At 44.4% G+C, this 18,571-nt stretch overlaps 1 protein-coding gene across 2 annotated transcripts in view; it reads right to left on the reverse strand.

The window, feature by feature from the left end:
• The window catches only part of PAWR (pro-apoptotic WT1 regulator), a 209,559-nt gene that overhangs the window by 24,804 nt on the left and 166,184 nt on the right, over positions 1-18,571 (reverse strand). For both annotated transcript variants that reach the window (XM_069228776.1, XM_069228777.1), the window contains exons 4-5: positions 9,458-9,492; positions 2,410-2,557 (exon numbers count right to left, since the gene is read on the reverse strand). In XM_069228776.1, coding sequence (XP_069084877.1) covers positions 2,410-2,557; positions 9,458-9,492 — 183 coding nt within the window. The remainder of the gene's footprint in view (positions 1-2,409; positions 2,558-9,457; positions 9,493-18,571) is intronic.

The following is an 18,571-nucleotide window of genomic DNA, read 5'->3' on the forward strand; positions in this document are numbered from 1 at the left end:
AGTCCTTTCTTCTTGTGAGGTTGCCAATAATGTGGTGAGCTGGGTTCAGGAAGGACCTTAAAACTTTGATTTAGAGGTGTTGCAGGGGGTCAGAGGTCAGTACCCAATGGCTACTATCCCGGAGTGTGACTACACCCTTCGGGTGTCCACTCCCATTGTGGAGGGGGACATAGGCCTAACCCTATTGGTTCCTGGCCTCCGAACCAAGATGAAGGATTCTGCAGGGAGGGGGTGTCACTTCAGCTCTGGACACCTTAGGGGTGGTCTCAGCTGAAGTGGTCACTCCTCTTTCTTTTTCCTAAGTTTCCCGCCGAACATGACGCCAAAAGTAGGGGTTGTCCAGGGGGCGGGCATCTCCACTAGCTGGAGTGCCCTGGGGCATCGTTACAGGAGGCCTGAGCCTTTGAGGCTCACTGCCAAGTGTTACAGTTCCTGCAGGGGAGAGGTGTGAATCACCTCCACCTAGAGCAGGCTTTGTTCCTGTCCTCAGAGAGCACAAAGGCTCTCTCCTCATGGGGTCAGAAACTTGTCTACTAGTGGCAGGCTGGCACAGACCTGTATGCCCTACACTAGAGGGTTGGGTAAAATATAGGGGCATCTCTAAGATACCCTCTGTGTGCATTTTGCAATAATCCAACACTGGCATCAGTGTGGGTTTATTGTGCTGAGAAGTTTGATACCAAACTTCCCAGACTCCTGTGTAGCCATCATGGACCTGTGGAGTTCATGATGACAAACCCCCAGCCCATGTAATTAATAGGGCCACACTGCACTTACAACGTCCAAGACTGAACTTAGACACTGTAGAGCCATATTGCTCATGTAGCTATGCCCTCACATGTGGTATAGTGCATCCTGCCTTAGGGTTGTAAGGCCTGCTAGAGGGGTGACTTACCTATGCCACAGGCAGTGGCTAGTGGGCATGGCACCCTGAAAGGGATGCCATATCGACATTATCTCTTTCTCTCCATCAACACACACAAGCTGCCTTGGTAGTGTGGATGTGCTTGGTGAGGGGTCCCTTAGGGTGGCACAATAGATCCTGCAGCCCTTAGGGACCTTCCCTGGTCACAGGGCCCTGGGCAGTGTGGTTGGGTTTGTTGAGGGGTCCCTTAGGGTGGCACAATAGATGCTGCAGCCCTTAGGGACCTTCCCTGGTCACAGGGTCCTTGGTACCACTTTACAAGGGACTTAGCTGTGTGCCACTTGTGGAACAATGATACAGTTTAAGGGAAATAAGACGGGCGCTGGGGCCTGGTTAGCAGGATCCCAGCACACGCTCAGCCAAGTTAGCATCATATATCAGGCAAAAAGTGGGGGATAGTGCAACCAAGGGGCCAGTTTCCTACAGTACATTCCTACTAATTTATCTTGGTCCATGAGCAATGAAGAGATACATGTTTTTAATGCTTCATCCGGTTATTTTCTGCATCTTTCATTAACACAAGAATGCCCACGCGGTCTAGATCACTATTCAATATGAGATACTATGGGAGCCATTTTTGATACTTTAGTTTTAAAATGGCATTCCTGAGTATTTTTTAAGAGCACATGTTCACTTAAACTAACCTGATGATCTGCTCCACGGTTCACCCAACATTTTATTTTACATACTTAAGTGCTGAAAGAGTGCATTCATTTTGTTTCTGGTGGATTTACTACAATCTATGATTATCATTGTTGAAGGCTGTATTTAATGCAGTTGAGCCGAGTGTACTCTGCACTTTCTCAATCAGCCCTGCATATGTTTCTAGACCAACATTCTAAAGTGTTATACAAGTCTTTCATTTATGCAAAGAGATTTCCATGTATTATTACTTAAGAACAACTCAAAGTGGATGTGTACACGTTTCCATTTTCTCTAGTGGTGCTGGCTGCATCATAGCATTTTATATATATTTATTTTACTTTCAGCCACGATGTTGTACAACATGGCTAAAAACACTGACAAAGCTAATACCTCTCATAGGCAAAGCCTACTGGCTTCGCCAATAGGCTTCTTAAGAATTCTCTCTACTTCAACAGACTACCCAGCTCCTGGCTGACCACTCAGTCTAGATTATGATATGCGCTGCCCGTTTCCTTAGTCCGCCAGCTTCTTCAGAGGAGCACATTTGAGTATCTGCCACCCATCAAGCCTGCTTTCTGTTTTTCAGAGGAAAAAGGTGGAAGTCTATGAAAAGAAGGAAGTATATTCAAGGACGAATGGCCATTCTGTGTAGTGTTACATGTCAATATTGTTAATTCTTGAATTTTTTCAGAAGCGCTATAGGCTTTGTTTTTGAAACTTTAGCATAGCTTGATTTTGACACCATATTTGTGTAAAACTAGATTTTCAAATCATACATACATACACGGTCCCACAACTGAAAAATTAAAGCAAAATACAATATAATATGGTGTACATACCCTTTCAAGATCCTCAATTTTCTTCTCCATAATACTATTTTGTGTTGAGTTCCCAGAAGAAGTGGTATCCCTATTAAGGCGACTATAACCGGTCCTCTCTCCTCTGGAAAATCGACTTGTGGCATCCTCATCAGGAGCATTGCTTGTGCTGTGGAAGCCATAACATATTCAAATGTAGGGAAAACAGCACAATATGACTGGTACTTTCAATGCTTATAGTGCATCAAGTGTTGGAATTTTTGTGTAGGATAACATTTATTAAGACTACTACATTACTTGCCTGCAACACAGTTTCTCTGTAAGCTTCTTATCCAAAATCTTAGTACAGTCTCAATTCTTCCTCTATCACCAGCGAGTATAGAATAACATCTGTTTAAATGTAAAATGTGCAGGCTCTTTACATAACCCTCACCCCCCAATTGGTAGTAAGCACCCTATTAGCAAGCCAACTATTACCTCCGGCGTGTTTTATTTAATTAATATTTTATCTAAATTGCTTTTCTCAAGTTTATTTTTATTGGTTTTCTTAATTTTGTCAACTAGCAGGTGCAGCGCCTAGAGAGCTGGATGTTGACACCAGGAGTTGCTGGGCTCCATTTGCTTTAAGTTTCTTCCCTCCTGCTTTCACTGCCCTGTACCACATGTTCTGTATTTCTAGGCAACCCTCCAAGGACCTGCCCATTCTTTTGAGAGCATGTGGCCATTTCATGCTGCAGGGTGTGCCACATATGCACTAAGGCAAGCCCGCCTACACACCGCACCTGCCATGCTGCCGGTTTTCCTACGCATTATAAAAAGAAGATCTAGGTAAACTGCAATCATCTACAATATTCATGAGAAACTGTTCTGGCTTTGAACCTTATATTTGTTGGTAGTGCCTTCGCTGCCCTGGATATCACTAAGACTATAATGGCACCCACCTGCTTTTGCAGTCTAGAGCCATAGTTTGACAAACAAAATGTGTTAAAATAGATAGGCAAGCTCTCCTGTAGGCACACACTTGGCATCTCCTCCATTAAGTCTGGCTTCGCCAATACTGGATCCCTTGGCAAGCCAATATTGAGATTCAGGATCTTTTAGTTGATTCCAGCCTCGATCTTTTGGTTATTATGGAAACCTGGAAGGATCCTACTTCAGCTTCTTACTTTGCTGCAGTGTGCTCCCCCCTCCACACCCCATTTTAATATTGTGCCATGTTCCCGACCTCAGCATAATGGAGGCAGAGTGGACTCGTCTCTAGAAAATCAGGATGCTGAAAATGTCAAAGCTTACTCTTGCAAGCCAAACCCCCACTTTTTTCCCCACCTTTTTCTTATTGAGCAAAACCTCCAGCAGGATTCCATCTTTTTTTCTACCTTTGTGCTAGACAGTCACCCAGGTTATGGTTCTAAGTAGTTTGGACTACTCGAATTCTATGTTTCTTGGTTGCCGAAGACTATTTTTTTCATCAGTTGCAAATGCCTGAAAATGTAGCTGCTAAGCTTGTGCTGCACCTGCCACGTCAGGCTTACACTTCAGCTGCCCTCAACAATTTATACTGGTATCCTGTGACCAAAAGGATTTCTTTTAAAACTATCTGTATCAAGTTTCAGCTGGTAGCTATCTCCATAATCAGGAGTACACAGGCAAAAGGCTATTCTCTTTCTGCCCAAGCAGTAAAAACCTTGAACGCTCTTCCTTTGTAACTGCACTATATTGATCAATTGCTCTCAATCTGTAAAGTCTTGAAAACATGACTCTTCACGCATTAATTCTGCTTCCACTCTCTAGCTCTGGGCTTCCATGCATTGCTAAACTTATTTCACTCGTGCTTTGTGCATTGCATGAACGGAAGCCAGAGAAGCGGACCAGTGTGAGCGGACAAGCGCCGCCATACTGCCCCTGTGCGGCTAATCTGCTACGAGAAGACGATCGCAGCCGTTTCTGCTGTGCTGCCGTCTGCTCCCTGTAGTGCCGCCCATCACCCATGCGGGACGAAAGAGGAACTTTACAGCTCAAGTCCTCCTGCGGTGCCTCAACCTCCCCCCCCCCCCCCCCTCCCCTCCCCCTTGGAACGTGAAAGAACATAGGAGGTGGCCAGTGGGGGCTAATGGGGGTACGCAGGAGGCAGGAAACTGGAGGCAGGCCCAAGGGTCAGCACAGGGCAGTGTTGGCAAGTGTGGCAGTCGTAGGTGACTGCTGCCAAGGGAGAGTACAGGCCGCCACTGAAGCGGCCCGGCTAGGTCTGGGTGAGGCTTGTGGGGGAGCCAATGTGACTCGCTCGCCATACTGTGTACCAAACCGACAAAATGGCAAATTCATAAACTGCCAAGTACCCAAGCAGAAATACTCTTGGGGGTACTTTATAAAGGGAGTCAGAGTCCAAATCCAAGTCGGGTGCTGGGCCCCCCGGACTTACTTATAAGGAGCAATGACGAGGCCCCAGTAGGTTTAACAGGCCCAACAGGATCAGCACGGCCCAGTTGGACCCACCCCCATGGCCAATCAGACCTATGGCAGGCCCTCCAGCGGGCCCTGCAGGATTCAGGAGGAGACTGAGGAGGATTGCGCATGCTCGTGCACCTCAACTGTCGAGGTGTTGCAGCGCATCAATAAAACCGGTGCTCAAGGGATATCTTGAGGCCGGTGAAAGCCCTAGCCGACCTCAGTGGGACCCCTCAGGGACGATTAAGCCCTCTAGCGGTCTCAGCAGGATCCAGTAGCAGATTTGAGGAGGACTGCACATGCTCGTGCTCCTCGAACGTTGCGGTGCATTTAAAAAACAAGTGAAAAGAAAGAACCTTAAGGCCGGTGAAGATGCTATCTGGGAAAGAAAGGGTGTTTCAACGGCAAACTAAGAGGAATAATAATAATAGTAATAATAATAATAATAATAATAATAATATACCCTCTTCTCTGCCTTCAATACTAGGATGGAAAGCAAAAATGAAGTCAAAGCATCAGTCTTTAATCCCTCCAATATCTCCCATTTATCAAAGGTTTGAGAAATCAGTGAATATCCCCCATACATATGACTTCTTGAAGGACCCTGTGGATGTGATTTCTTTCTATTCCTAATGGCTCTGTGGTGGTTCTACCCCATCCTATCTCCCCATAAAAAGTGAAAGCAGTTTGCTATATGAGCAAGGTGATATAAGCGGGCTCAAGGAGGAGGAGGTGACTGAAAAATCTGCTTCTGGCAATATTACAAAACTAACGGACGATAAATTTAAAGAAAACGCCTAGGGTTCGATCAGTGACTTAGAACTATTGACTCTGGGGTCATCATCGCCGTCCCCAGTGGCCTACACTTGTCCACCCCCGAAAATCCTGACTGACCATCCACAATTAGATATCCAACCTCCTCTTGACGTAAATGTAATTATTAAAAGCGGTATAGATTCCATGCCACTTTGGGGCCACAGAAGGCTGACCAAAAGCGGAAGGAGAATCGCACTTTAGAAATTATTCACACTTTGGACAATATTAATAAATTAGGCCCATTAAAACTTAATCCTAGCTCACTTCTTGTACACAATTAGATTTGAGCTCCACTGTACACGTCTTTAAATGTCCTCTTACCAAAATATATGGGGGCAGTCCACAAGAAGTCTAGGCTTCTGCCTCAGATATTCAACTAGACACCTCTGCTTTTGATTATAGATCCTCAAATGTCTCTGTCATATCAAAAACACAAATGAATTTGAAGCTAAGGAGGCTATCAATAAGAAGTTATTGCCTTCACGAAATACTCCAAATAAACTGGATCAAAATGCTGTTTGGGATATCTTCAAGACCTCGCAACTAACTCTTGGTGCCCTATCTTATCAGTCCTCAAAAATGGGCATCCAGGTGGATCTATTGAATGTCAGGGCAAAATCAGTATCAGGGATAGCTCAGAAGCTGGCTAACCTAAACATCTTGATTAAGCGAGCTCAGAATTTTACAGATATGACAAAAATAGACTGTACCTGTGAGCCCATAATCAAGAAGCTGGCCACAAACCCATAGGCTTTAAATTTAGTGATAACAGACCTTAAGGCAAATCTAAGTATGATAAAAGGGGGGTGAATTTGTAGCTCAAGAGTCTCCCCAGTAACGGGAGGACAGCATGGGCAGTATAGTTACTCGCTGTCCTGGGAGAACGATGGATAAGGAAATAAAGGGGGGGGCGGGTCGGGAAGATGGAAATACCTGATCTAAGCAGATGAGCTGCGACCACCGCCATCACCTTTATTACCACTCGAGGGGTGCTGGTAAGGTCAAAGAGGAACACTGTGAACTGAAAGTGCTGGTGGCTACCATCTAGTCTCCTGAGTCCAGGGTAGAAAGAACCTGAGCCAGAGTGAGCATTTCGAACTTCTTCTTGAGGAATAGATTGAGGGACCGAAGATCTAGGATAGGGGAGGCCCTTGTCCTTTCTCTTTAACACAAAGTAGCATTAATAGCAACCACCACCTACTTCTGGCACAGGAACCCTCTAGCAATTGCCTCCTTTGGCCAAGAGAGCTGTAACTTCCTCTCTGAGAAGTACCAAGTGATCCTCCATTATCCGTTCGTAGGATGGTGGCATGGATGGCGGGGTAGTCTCGAAGAGGAGGGAGTAGCCCCTTCGGACTATCTGCATAACCCACCTTTCTGATGTGATGGATTGCCAACGAAGCTGATGATGGTGGATCCTGCCTCCAACTGGTCCCTGTTGGGAAGAGTCAGACTAGGAACGTTTGGAGGCTTCTGTGGGGGGGGGGGGGGGGGAGTGCAGAGGTGGTGAGAGGGGGAGAGAGTGGGGCAAAGGGGATGGACTGGCCGGACTGCTAGCTCCCTGATCCACAAGGGTGGGGGGTCCCTGACCATGCAGAGGCTGGGCAGTACTTGCGGCATGGTGGCTAGACGGGAACAGACGTGGCTGGGTGTCCCTTCCACAGCCACGAAAGGGGCAAAAGGCAGACCAAGGGAGACAACGGGCCTCCGCGAGGCCCAAGGATCTGTTCATAGCACATGAATCCTTGAAGCGCTTAAGCACTGAGTGTGCTTTTTCTCTGAAGAGACAGTTGTCATCAAACGGTATGCCCATAATGTTGGCTTGGACATCCCATGAAAAGCCAGCCGTTCTTAACAAGGTGTGGCATCGTAGGACCACTGTTGATTCAACCGCTCTGCTCAGTGAGTTAGTCGTGTCCACTCCATTTCCGATTGTGAACTTTGCTGCGTCTCTCCCATCAGCAACTGCTTGGGCAAGTACAGCCCAGACATCCTCCGGGACCTGTGGCAGCACTTTCGCAACCATATCCCAGAGCAAATGGGAATAATGTCTCAAAAGGTATACGGTTTTTATGGCCCGTAATGCCACACATCTTCATCCCAAGTGTGGCCAGCCTCTTGGAGTCCCTATCCGGGGGTGTAGAGGGGAAAGCACCATGGGATGCAGAGGCCTGGATGACCAAGCTCTCAGGGGTGAGGTGTTGCATAAGGAAACCTGGGTTGCCCAAAGCAGGCCAATGGCGGCGGGCAATTGTCCTATTCACAGAAGCCCATGTGCTACGTTTGGACCAGGTACCCAGTAGGACATTTGTAGGGGCTTCATTGGAGGGGATCAGGGGTCCGGAGGAAGAAGCTCCAGGTTGAAGCATCTCTGCCTGCAGATTAGTCCTGACTGCCACTGAAGGTAACAACGTCCAGGACCTCGGCCACTCTTCTGATCACCAAAGAGTATGATGCTCCCTCCTCCGTAGCCACGGTAGGGGAAGAAAGCATGCCAATATATGGAGAGGTAGCCAGACCACTGGCTTCACCCAAGTCCGTACGGCAGTACACAGATTCTTGGAGCTGGTATTCCAAAGGGTTCAGCAACCCTTCCCATTCCTCACCATAACCTAGTCCACAAGAATAAGGCTCAGGATCAGACATGGGAGCAAGGCCCATCTCGACATCAGAGCCCACGTCCACTTGGCTCCGTGTTGATGAGGATGGGGACAGCACCACCTGGGGTACGGACAGCGCCGGGAGTGTTGACGTTGGGATCGACATCAGGGAAGGTTGAGGTGGTACGACCAATGCCATTCTGGATCTAAGCAGGGATCCCTGGGTACCCCTCAGAGGCAAGGCAGGAGCCGCAGGCTTCCAACTCCGTGGGGCTAGAAGATGTGCCTGCGGTGTCAGACTGCCCAAAAATGAGGCACATGGCCTCACAGAACTTTAAGTTGGGTAGGGTTGCTCGGGTTCCCGGAAACTTGGGAAGGCGGGAGTTGTCAGAGACCTAGATCGATGACGCTCCCTTGTCTCATTGGCTGATGTGAAATTGAATATTTAGCCTTCTTTGAAATCTTCTTATGCCTCGGCTTACCTGATTGCCCCAAGGATTTGGGATGGGACGATGACGAGGGGGGACTCTAATATGTATACTAAGACCTTTCTCTTGACCGAGACTTATGCGGAGTTGCGCATCGGGAACACATCACTTTCAGGGACCATACCCTCAAAGCCTTCAGATGCATGGCTCCACACCCGGAGCAGACTTCGGGTTGTGGTCGGCTCCATGCACCAAAGGCACACAAGGTGCAGATCTGTCACGGACATAGCCCGCTGATAGGACCATCAGGGCTTGAAATCAGTTTTCCTCAAAGATATCCTTTGATGCACGAGGAGTTGAACAACTCAAAAAACTGAGACAAAAAGACCAGTCTAAAAATAACTGAGGACTAGCTCTTTCTCTTGGGACCAGCGCTGGCTGGCGTGGAAAGAAAAGAACATCAGCGCCCCAGGGTGGTAACTATATAGGGCTCGCAGTGTCTTATACGATGCGGACAAGGGACGCGGAGACGATCAACGCCACCTTATGGCACACAGGGGTACTGCTCAAGAAAAATCTCTGGATCCAGACTGACGCCTGGGGGAAATTCTAAGGTAAGGAATCTGCAACTAGATGTCACTGTCAGATGATGTATTTAGGAGTCCTGAATGGAAAAATAGTTTACCTATAAATGTAATCAATTAGATAGAGACAATAAAGTCAACGTAGATTAGGCGCATGAGTACATGTCAAAATCTGGAAAGAATAGGGCCTTCTTACCTTTTATAGCGGCTTGATATGGTCTTTGATGTTTCCTACATAAACAAACAAAAATTGCATACATTATTTGGGTTTCAAAACAAAATCTCATGTCCATTTTTAAACAATGATATTTGCATGTCACTTGGCTTATCGGTAGCCACAAATTACATGTTTAGTCTTGGTTCACATTTGAATGACATACTCAATCATTTGCCTACCAACAACCCAGGATTAGTGAAGCCTACATACATTTGACAACATTACCAGACGATATATCAGGACCTAGTGATTCTCTGTGATTTATCAAAAGGTACCCATGCTGTAAAGGTTTCAATCCTGAACGGTAATTTGAGAAATAACATATGGGTTTAAAGGTGCCAGGCAATGTGTCTGCTATGTCTATTTGACCCTCGCTAAACTAACACAAACACTCAACTGTTTAAGCTAGCTCATTTTGAGCTGTTGAGGCTAAAAAATAAATTTATATTGAGTCCTTAAGTTTTTGAAGCACAAATAGGGACATTGAGGTGGCTTCTTGGTGTGAAAGAATAAGCAATATGGATTCTCAGAGTACCTGGGTTCAGCCACATTTTAGACTTTCAGTCGAACGGAACGTGAGCATCAATCTCACATGAGATGTATAGAAGAGAATCCCCCATCTAGGATACCGCAGTAAGAGCAGTCACTGATCCACTGCCTATGTACAAGAACAAAGCTATTCCTCTATCTAATGGATATTACGGAGGAGCCATGGCCTAATACTCGTTAGTGTAGGCAAGTAGGCAGATAACTACATTCTGAATATGGAAAGTCTCTAACTCTTGATGTGGCAGACTCCGGAACAAACCACTTCTATATGTCAACCCATAATTAAGGACTGCATTAAATGCAAAACGGGAGGCAAAAGGTCAACTTCTCTAAACATGATCACTCCAAACTTATAAAGGAGAGAAATGTTTGTAAACTAATCAGCAACATCCTTAAAAGTTTCAACGAAAGCTCAATTTTCACTCAATTTTAAAAAAGGCGGAGGGAGGGCAGGAAATAAAGAGAAGACATTTGATTACCATTGGCAAAAAAAAAAACGAAAAAAACGGCTAGGCTACTGAGAAAGATGGAGTGGATACCAGCCTTCGAAATCTAGCTCTTCTCTTGAACTTGCAAGAAAGGCCATACAAATATTTAAAAAAAACAGATTAGAAATGAGAGAACAAATATTGTTAGCGGTATGTTTTCTTAAATGCTTAAGTCTAATGTGAAAGCTACACTATTGTGTTTATATTGTGACTATCTAGATTCCGAACTATTTTTAGCCTACCACTTGGCCAAGGTAAGGGTGAGATGTGGCTGTCCCTCCAGAACAAACCCCACATTTTCATCTGAAGCACTGGCAATACATCTGTTCTTGGTATGAAAGTTGTAGCAGGCACAGATACCTAAAGTTGATAGCCCACCCATATGAATTTGCTTTTGAAGAAACTTTTTTTTAAATACTTTTTTTTTTCTTAAATGCTCTCCCAGCACTAACCGTATCCTCTTCCCAGATGAAAATTAAAACAAGCATTTGCAATGCAACGGGTCTCGCGTTTGCTCATGTTAGAGCTGATCGCGTTGTAAACTCCTAACCCGACTTTTCATCTATCGCCAAAAGTGCTTTTATGTACGTAAACAAGTGAAATTAACTGTGTAAGCGCTCGACTTCTGCCAAGCGAAATCGCGCTAGGAAAATAGAGAAAAAGTAGTCCACGATCCGACAGAAAACAGCGAGCCTCGCATGTTTTCTGTACTTGGTCGCTGCGCTGGAGGAGGGCTAACCACCGGAAAAGGCATGACGTGTGCATGCCTTCCACTAATGAAAGCAAGCAGATTTTACTAGGCAAGCCCACGAACCAATCAAACACACTGACGTGACGTCGACAGGGCTCCAAGCCCTTTTCTAATAACTAAAGCGTCTCGCTGCGATACGTATGTGCGAGTGCATGCAACGCAGGCTCAACCCTAAAAATGGCTAAGTTCACAGACTAATCCTATACGATGCCAAATTTCAGATTCAGATAAGCAAAAACATCAGGGCTGGCAAATCACGGCATGCATTCTTTGGTAAAGGACAGACGTCCCCTAGCAGACAGAAATGGACAATCCTCTTGGACATATAATTTTTTTTAAGAGTAGCACTGAAAAAACAAAACAGCTCAGGTTGCCTTCCTCCACATGGAGAAGTAGTATTTGAAGAGCAAGCCTTGAATCTTCTACTGTTGCTTTTTTCATAACACAGAATACATCATTTGGTGAGGGTGGCCAAAAATGGACATCAACTGTCAGGGAGGGATGGTTCTCAATTGCACGCAAAGTTATTTTCTCCAATTTCTTTGTAGGTATGACCCCCTCATAAATGTATGCACAGGTGTAAGTAATTATCACACTATGAACTGGTCATATCTTAATTCAAAATAATCCCATGGCATTAACATGTTCTAACAGTGCAGTTTTAACCAGAAGCAGCACATTAGAATGTGTGAGTAATTTAAAGTTAGACATTTAGGGCCTCATTCCGGGGCTGCAGTGGCAGTCGGGCCGACGCCATAGTGGCAGTTCAACCGCCACATTACGACAGTGGCAGAGCCACCATGGTCGGACCACAGACACCACCAGGTTGCCGCCAGCCTGGCAGTCTTGGCGGTCTCAATCCACCAGGGCAGCGCTGCCCTGGGGATTACGAGTCCCCTTTCCGCCAGTCTTTGCACGGCGGTAGCCCCGCCATGCAAAGGCTGGAGGAAAGGGAGTGCCGGGGGCCCCTGCACTTGGCAGGGGCCCCCATGGACAGCCCCGTCGAGCTGTCCACTCCCCGGAAAGCGAGACAGGTGCTGCTGCACCCACCGCACCGCCACATTGGCGTCGGCTCGATTATGAGCCAGTATCAATGTTAAGGACCTGTTCACTGCAGGGCCGGCCGACGAAAACTCTGTTTCTGCCTGCTGGCCCTGTGGTGAACTCCTAATAGGGTCAGAGGTGTTCTGACTGCAATGGCGGTCTACCGGTGGCATGAGTTTGGCAGGCGGCCTCCACTACCCAATAAATTCAGACTGGGGGCCTTAGTGTTAGTAAGGGAGTCTTAATTCAGGCTAAAGAGAGTCTGTCGAAATTGGCTGCACTAAGGTGATTGTGGTTACAGCAGATTAATGTGATCTCATGATTTTTTGCAATCAAGTTTCTCTTTGTCAAAAGAGGAAGCAGTTCTCCCATAGAAGGATAACCTGAACCCTGGCAAAGTCACAAACTACAGATGATGTTGTGGCTCGCAACAGCAAGACAAATGAATGACATTATAACTTGGTATCATTTAACCCTCCATGCAGCAGAGAAACAGCAGACAAAATTGTAGAGGTCTCCTGGTGATTTTAAAGATTTCTCATCTGCCTTAGACATACTTGACAAACATCTTCTAAACAGCCATGAAATACAGTACTATTGGGATTTAATGGTTTGCTTACTTCGGATCATCAATGTATCCAGGTGGGCACTTCCAGATTTGTGAACCTTAAAATGAAATCTGGAGTACCCAAAGTTTAATCTTTTCACCAATGATGGAGTAGAAGTACCCTCTCACACGCTCATGGCATCCAACTATAGCTCAGCTTCCTTTGCCACAGATATCCCCTGTCTAAAACAATGTATTTGTCTACTCTACATAACATGCCCAGTGTCTGCCTCAAGCTTAATTCGACAAAAATAGTTACTATCCTCCTATACAACTCAAGACACACCCAAATTCAATGTTGGCACACCAATATTATTCTGGATGTATTTGGAACCTTGCACTTGGAAAATGCTACACCATTTGGCTACAAATTGACCTCTCCTTCAAAATTCATATCCCTCACCATCCAGGTATCTTCTTAACTTCTTTGAACAAATAAAGCCCTACCTCAACGGATGAGACCCCTAGAATCCGTGTTCTCTCCTACGTAGCCATGTAAAAACCTAATGTTGATTTTCTGAAGGCCATTCTGCATGCTGCAATTAGTTTCCTAATAAGAATCATTCAGTATCACTCATACTGTGAAGGCTGGCTAAGCCTACAGTATTTTCATAGTCTCCTCCTGCGGTTACAAGACTAACAACATACTTCATTACCTGGTGGCAAAATAAAATATCATTTAATATCGAAATACATGTAAAAGACTGTAAATACAATGATCATAAAATCGGAGATAAGACACAAATAAGGCAAAAGCCCGTTATTATGCAACACCTCCAGCATGGTAAGTGGAGCTTCTATATCAAAAATACCTAGCCAGCTGGTTAGTATCAAGTACAGGTTTTTCATACCAAATTGCATGCCACGGTCTTCAAGGCATCTGCATGTAGCATTTACACACACCAATCCAGTAGCATCTCTTTGTTTATCCACTATTTAGTTAGGTAAATGAAAGTAAGACTGTGTGACCATCTCGCATAAATCAAGATTTCTTAAGCCTGTCTTGAACAAGGCTACAAAGAACCTGAGAGACACAAGCAGTAATCTCCAGCATGAAGGGAAACTAATTTTACCCAGAAAATCGTGCGGACAAGAGAAGCAAAAGCAAGAGAAAAGGCCAGGAAGAACCTGCAATCTACTCAAGGCCATCAAGGTCACAGATCAGAGCCAGGATCAATTAAGTAGAGAAGGAGAACCAATTCACAGTCTCTCTTGATCCTCCCACTGAGGCGCAAGGAGTACTGTGCAAGTGAAAGGAAGGCAGGCACCCTCAGACTCTAATGCTAAGGTGTAGTGTTTCATCATTATATATTCAATGATTGATTTATTAAAGTCTTATGATGTGCGCCACAACTTTTCTGAAGAGAAAAAAGCCTTACATCACAATAGGCGATAAGAAAAAGCATGTAGATTGAGTTACTCAAGACATTCTTTTAATCCAGTTGAGGCTAGTCTAATTCTGATGCTATGCTCAACCCCTGGTTCTTAAAGCATGTTACTGCCCTAGATCGACCATCCAACCCTATCAAGAGTCCCCACCACCACTGCCTTGCGTCTGCAAGTATGCTGTGTAGCCTAACGGGCTACATATTTAGGGGAGTGGAGAGCTGGGGGGGGGCGAGGGGAATGGGGCAAAAACATTTTTCAAGAATTACAGCAATAACATTAAACTGTTCAGATGATATATGTAAGTTACAGTTGAAGGAATTTGTGCGGGGATGTGGTGAGCCCATAAAAATCACAAAACTGCTTGGAAACGGCATGGTAAAGAATCTGACACAGCCACATCAACAATAACCAGATGCGCAAGTTGTGTTCTTCTGGAAATTACATCTAGTGCTCATGGACGTCATTTAGGGGACCCCCAACTTGCCCTTTGCGACCCCCGGCCTCAGAGGTGGAAAAATGAGTGCCAAGAACACAGGGGCAGCTCGTCCTAACGGACGTTGCTTGGGGCTCCACTTACATGTTTTCAATCCGTTTTTTATTACATTAGTGAATAACAATGTTATTTACTATTAGTGTAATTAAAAAAATGAAGTACAGTTAGCTGGAATGTGACCCTCATTGGTAGATGAGGTGAGTAAAAAACACATTTAAGTGTATGTTGTATGTATGCTTGCGGGTGAGAGTGAGCTTATGTTAAAGTGTGTCTATGAGTGAATGTGTGTGTGTGTGTATGTGCATATGTGTGTGTGAGTGAAAGTAAAGATGAAACTGCGTGTGATGTCACTTTCCCTGGCATTTTGGTGAATTGGCGTCCATGCTAGTGGACATGCAGAAATGTATACGACTTTAATGTTGATTATTGTTCATTCTTTCAAACATCGCTATCAGATGGGTTTAATAAAGCTAAAAGTTGGTGCCAAGGTGCCTTTTATTACTTCCTGTATACTGTGCAACTCTCAGCGACAGCATGTCAATTAGGGATTTAAGAGACCCATTTACACATGATTTTGTTAACAACAATCACTGCATTTGCAAATCACAAATGTTCATTGGCTTTCTACGCGAAGCTGTTGTACAGTACCCCCAATATGCTTCGCTCAAGTGGAACTAGTGTGTTTGAGTTTACCGGAAAATCAATTAAATGCTCAACAATATCTTAGTAACAGAATCCAACGGATCTCTTTACAGACCTATCGAGCGATCTCTTTTTATTCATGAAAAAAAGAAACAAAAAGAGGAATGCACGTTCCAAGGACAAGAAAAGGCTTGGAATTTGCTTTTGGATTTCGATTGTACACTGGTGGGAAGCCCGTGTAACTGCGGTCACCTAAGATATGCGGAACATTTCTGGCATGCAACCAGGTGCACACAGGCCCCGTTTTTCAAAGGCTACAATGGGCCCAGGCAAATTCGATTATGAAGTTGTTGTACAAAGCGTAGCTTTTACAGTAGTGGAAAAATAAATGTTGGTGCAAGGACATGGGTACCTTCATAGACATGTGAATATGGGTCTTAACGAGGCGTTAAAAAAATAGGAGTATCCAGTGCTGTAGGAAGAAAATCTGTTTGTATCACAGCAGCTAATGAAATGACTGACCCAACAGCAGGTTTCTTAGAAAAGAAGGCATACAATTATAATAATTTGATAAGGAATCATTGTGAGACTTACTAAATTTAGAGCTAATAAGTCTACAAACATGTCAATGAACTGCTGAAAACACGGGACTCGTAAATCTGATATTTTAATGTAATCCAATTAATTTCTGCTGTACACTCGCCTTTTTTTGTTATCATTTTGTCTTCATCAGCTAATTTAAAACCTCAACTTGGCTTAGTGCTTTTGTGCCACTATAAACAAAGCATTTAACTACACCTCAGACGACGTTGTGAACCTTGTACAGAAAGCATATCTAGCCCACCACATTAACTGCAGAAGATTACAAGTATTTGCTCTTATTCGTGGAAAACACTCTCTCCAACTGCCCCAGAGCTGAGCTTTTTCTTCAACAGCAACAAATCAGTAAAATCTCTCAAATGACATGGCCGAGAATTCCACTGCTTTGGAGCCAGAACAGAATAAAATGGAGTTTGTTCCACGTGGTGTCATTGGTGGATGGCAAGGAATGATTTCCCGCCAGAAACAGGCGGAGCCATGAAGCGTGCAGGATGTATGATACATGGTCTCCATCATAATTCTGGATTCTGATGGCAGCCAATTAGGTTTCCTCAAAAGAATGGTGGTACAGATGAATTTTGAATTAAGAGATACCAACCCAGCAGCAGCATTCTGAATAACTCGTATTTTTTTTTTTTTTAGAGGTAGGGGGATGTGAGCGAGTATAAGAGAGCGAAAACCCTAGTGCTTAGCCAGAGTATGTTCTCAAAGTCTTGTTCCGATCCAACCAGTCTGCAATGGCAGCCAGACACATCCCGGTCAATTTTACAAGACCAAAAAGAGGGTGATCTATTTGCCTTCACACATTTACATTTTAGTGGGAACAAAAAAGGGAGGTTTACCCAGTATTTTATTTTGAAATCCCGGACAATTTGGCATTCTAAAGCACACTTGGCATTAACATAGGTCAGATCTTAGTTTGAAGCGCACTGTACAGAGTAATTTGTGGCAAACATTGTGAGAAATGGTGCACTTAAACGCATATTTGACCAGAAGCACTGATCATAACTAGTATGGCTTAAAGACCACTTTGCAGCAGCTGCTTTGGGCTATCTCCTCCAAAGAAAGCTTTGTAGAAGTTGTGGGAAATTGTTCATTCTAAAGCAGACTGCACCAATAACTGGTCAGAAGTCACAATTTTCCTTGAGGGCTACTGGTCCAATCTAGCGATCGGGTCCTCTTAAGTTTGGGGTTCACATCATCAAATCATATAATTCATCAGAACAAATGAAGGGCCAGCTTAAAAAATATTCATCCAACCAAAAGAGGAGGGAGTCAAGGAAAAACAAACCTATGTGAAAGCAGCCTATAGGAGCTAGAGGCCCCTATATTAGTTGGGGGGTCCTTATGGTGGCAATGGATAAAGTCAGGACCTCGAAATCAAAATATTTTAAATCTCCTAACATGATCTGGAAGTTGAAGGATATGATGAAGGATTTAAACTTAGTGACTATCTTGCAGAAAACAGTTGGAGTGCAGGAAGGTTATACCTTCTACAGTAAAAACTATGGGTATCACTCCCGAACTGATTATTTCTTATAGATGGGAAAATCAAAGATTTGATGTAGTTAGCTACCCATCTCCCATCCTTAATCTCGGATCATTCATCTCTGGTTCTCTGTTACGTCCTATATCCTTAGGAGACAATGAATTTAAGTAGGACTCTACTGCTTGAGGATGAGATCTGTCAAGAACTGACTGAGAAAAACAGTTTTTTTTATTCTTTTTTTTTAACTTCAACAGGAGTCAGCCAGATGTTCCATCGTCGGGGATGCATATAAGGCCTATATCAGAGGTATTATAAGTAAAATGTTGTATGAGGGCAGAGTCTTGCAGGCAAGAGGAGCAACAAGTGGAAAATATATTAAGCAAAAAACTAAAGAAAAGGGAAATCCAGGCTGGTTCAGTAATAGACCCTGTTAATCTGGCTACTCTACGAGCACAGTAGAGGGTATGCAAGCTAAGTACCAAGCAAGGCTGGTAAAGAGGGAGCGAGATAGATGAAGAGTGAGCAACGTGCAATATTTTGAATATGGGGAAATAACAGGCATCTGCTAGCCTGGAAGACCAAGAGGTATGTCGAGGAACTTTATAGATACTTTAATAGAAGCAGAAACAGGGCACGTTTTAACATCTACCCAGGCAATCGAGCATGAGATGGTGAAGTATTTTAGAGCGCTGTATTTGGAATATATCAATCCAGAAATAGGTGTGATTGAAAACTGGCTGCAAGAAAGGCAACTAACCATGCTAAGCAGGGAACAGGCTAAGGCTCTGGGTTCTGAAATTTTAGAGGAGGAAATCAGCAGGCAAATAGCAGCTTTAAAAAAATGGCAAAGTGGCAGGGCCTGATCACCTGCGGGGAGAACCTTATAAAAAGGCATTGGGACCTCTGATTTCTCAATTAAAAGCCTAGTTCAACTAAATATATATCAGTGGTATGCAGTAGCCAATGGTGGTATGGTGATACAACCTTTATGGAATAAGCCACTATTGTGATAATCTTGAAACTAAGTAAAGATCCAAAAAG

The sequence above is a fragment of the Pleurodeles waltl genome, chromosome 4_1, assembly GCF_031143425.1.
Source record: "Pleurodeles waltl isolate 20211129_DDA chromosome 4_1, aPleWal1.hap1.20221129, whole genome shotgun sequence".
Lineage (NCBI taxonomy): Eukaryota > Metazoa > Chordata > Amphibia > Caudata > Salamandridae > Pleurodeles > Pleurodeles waltl.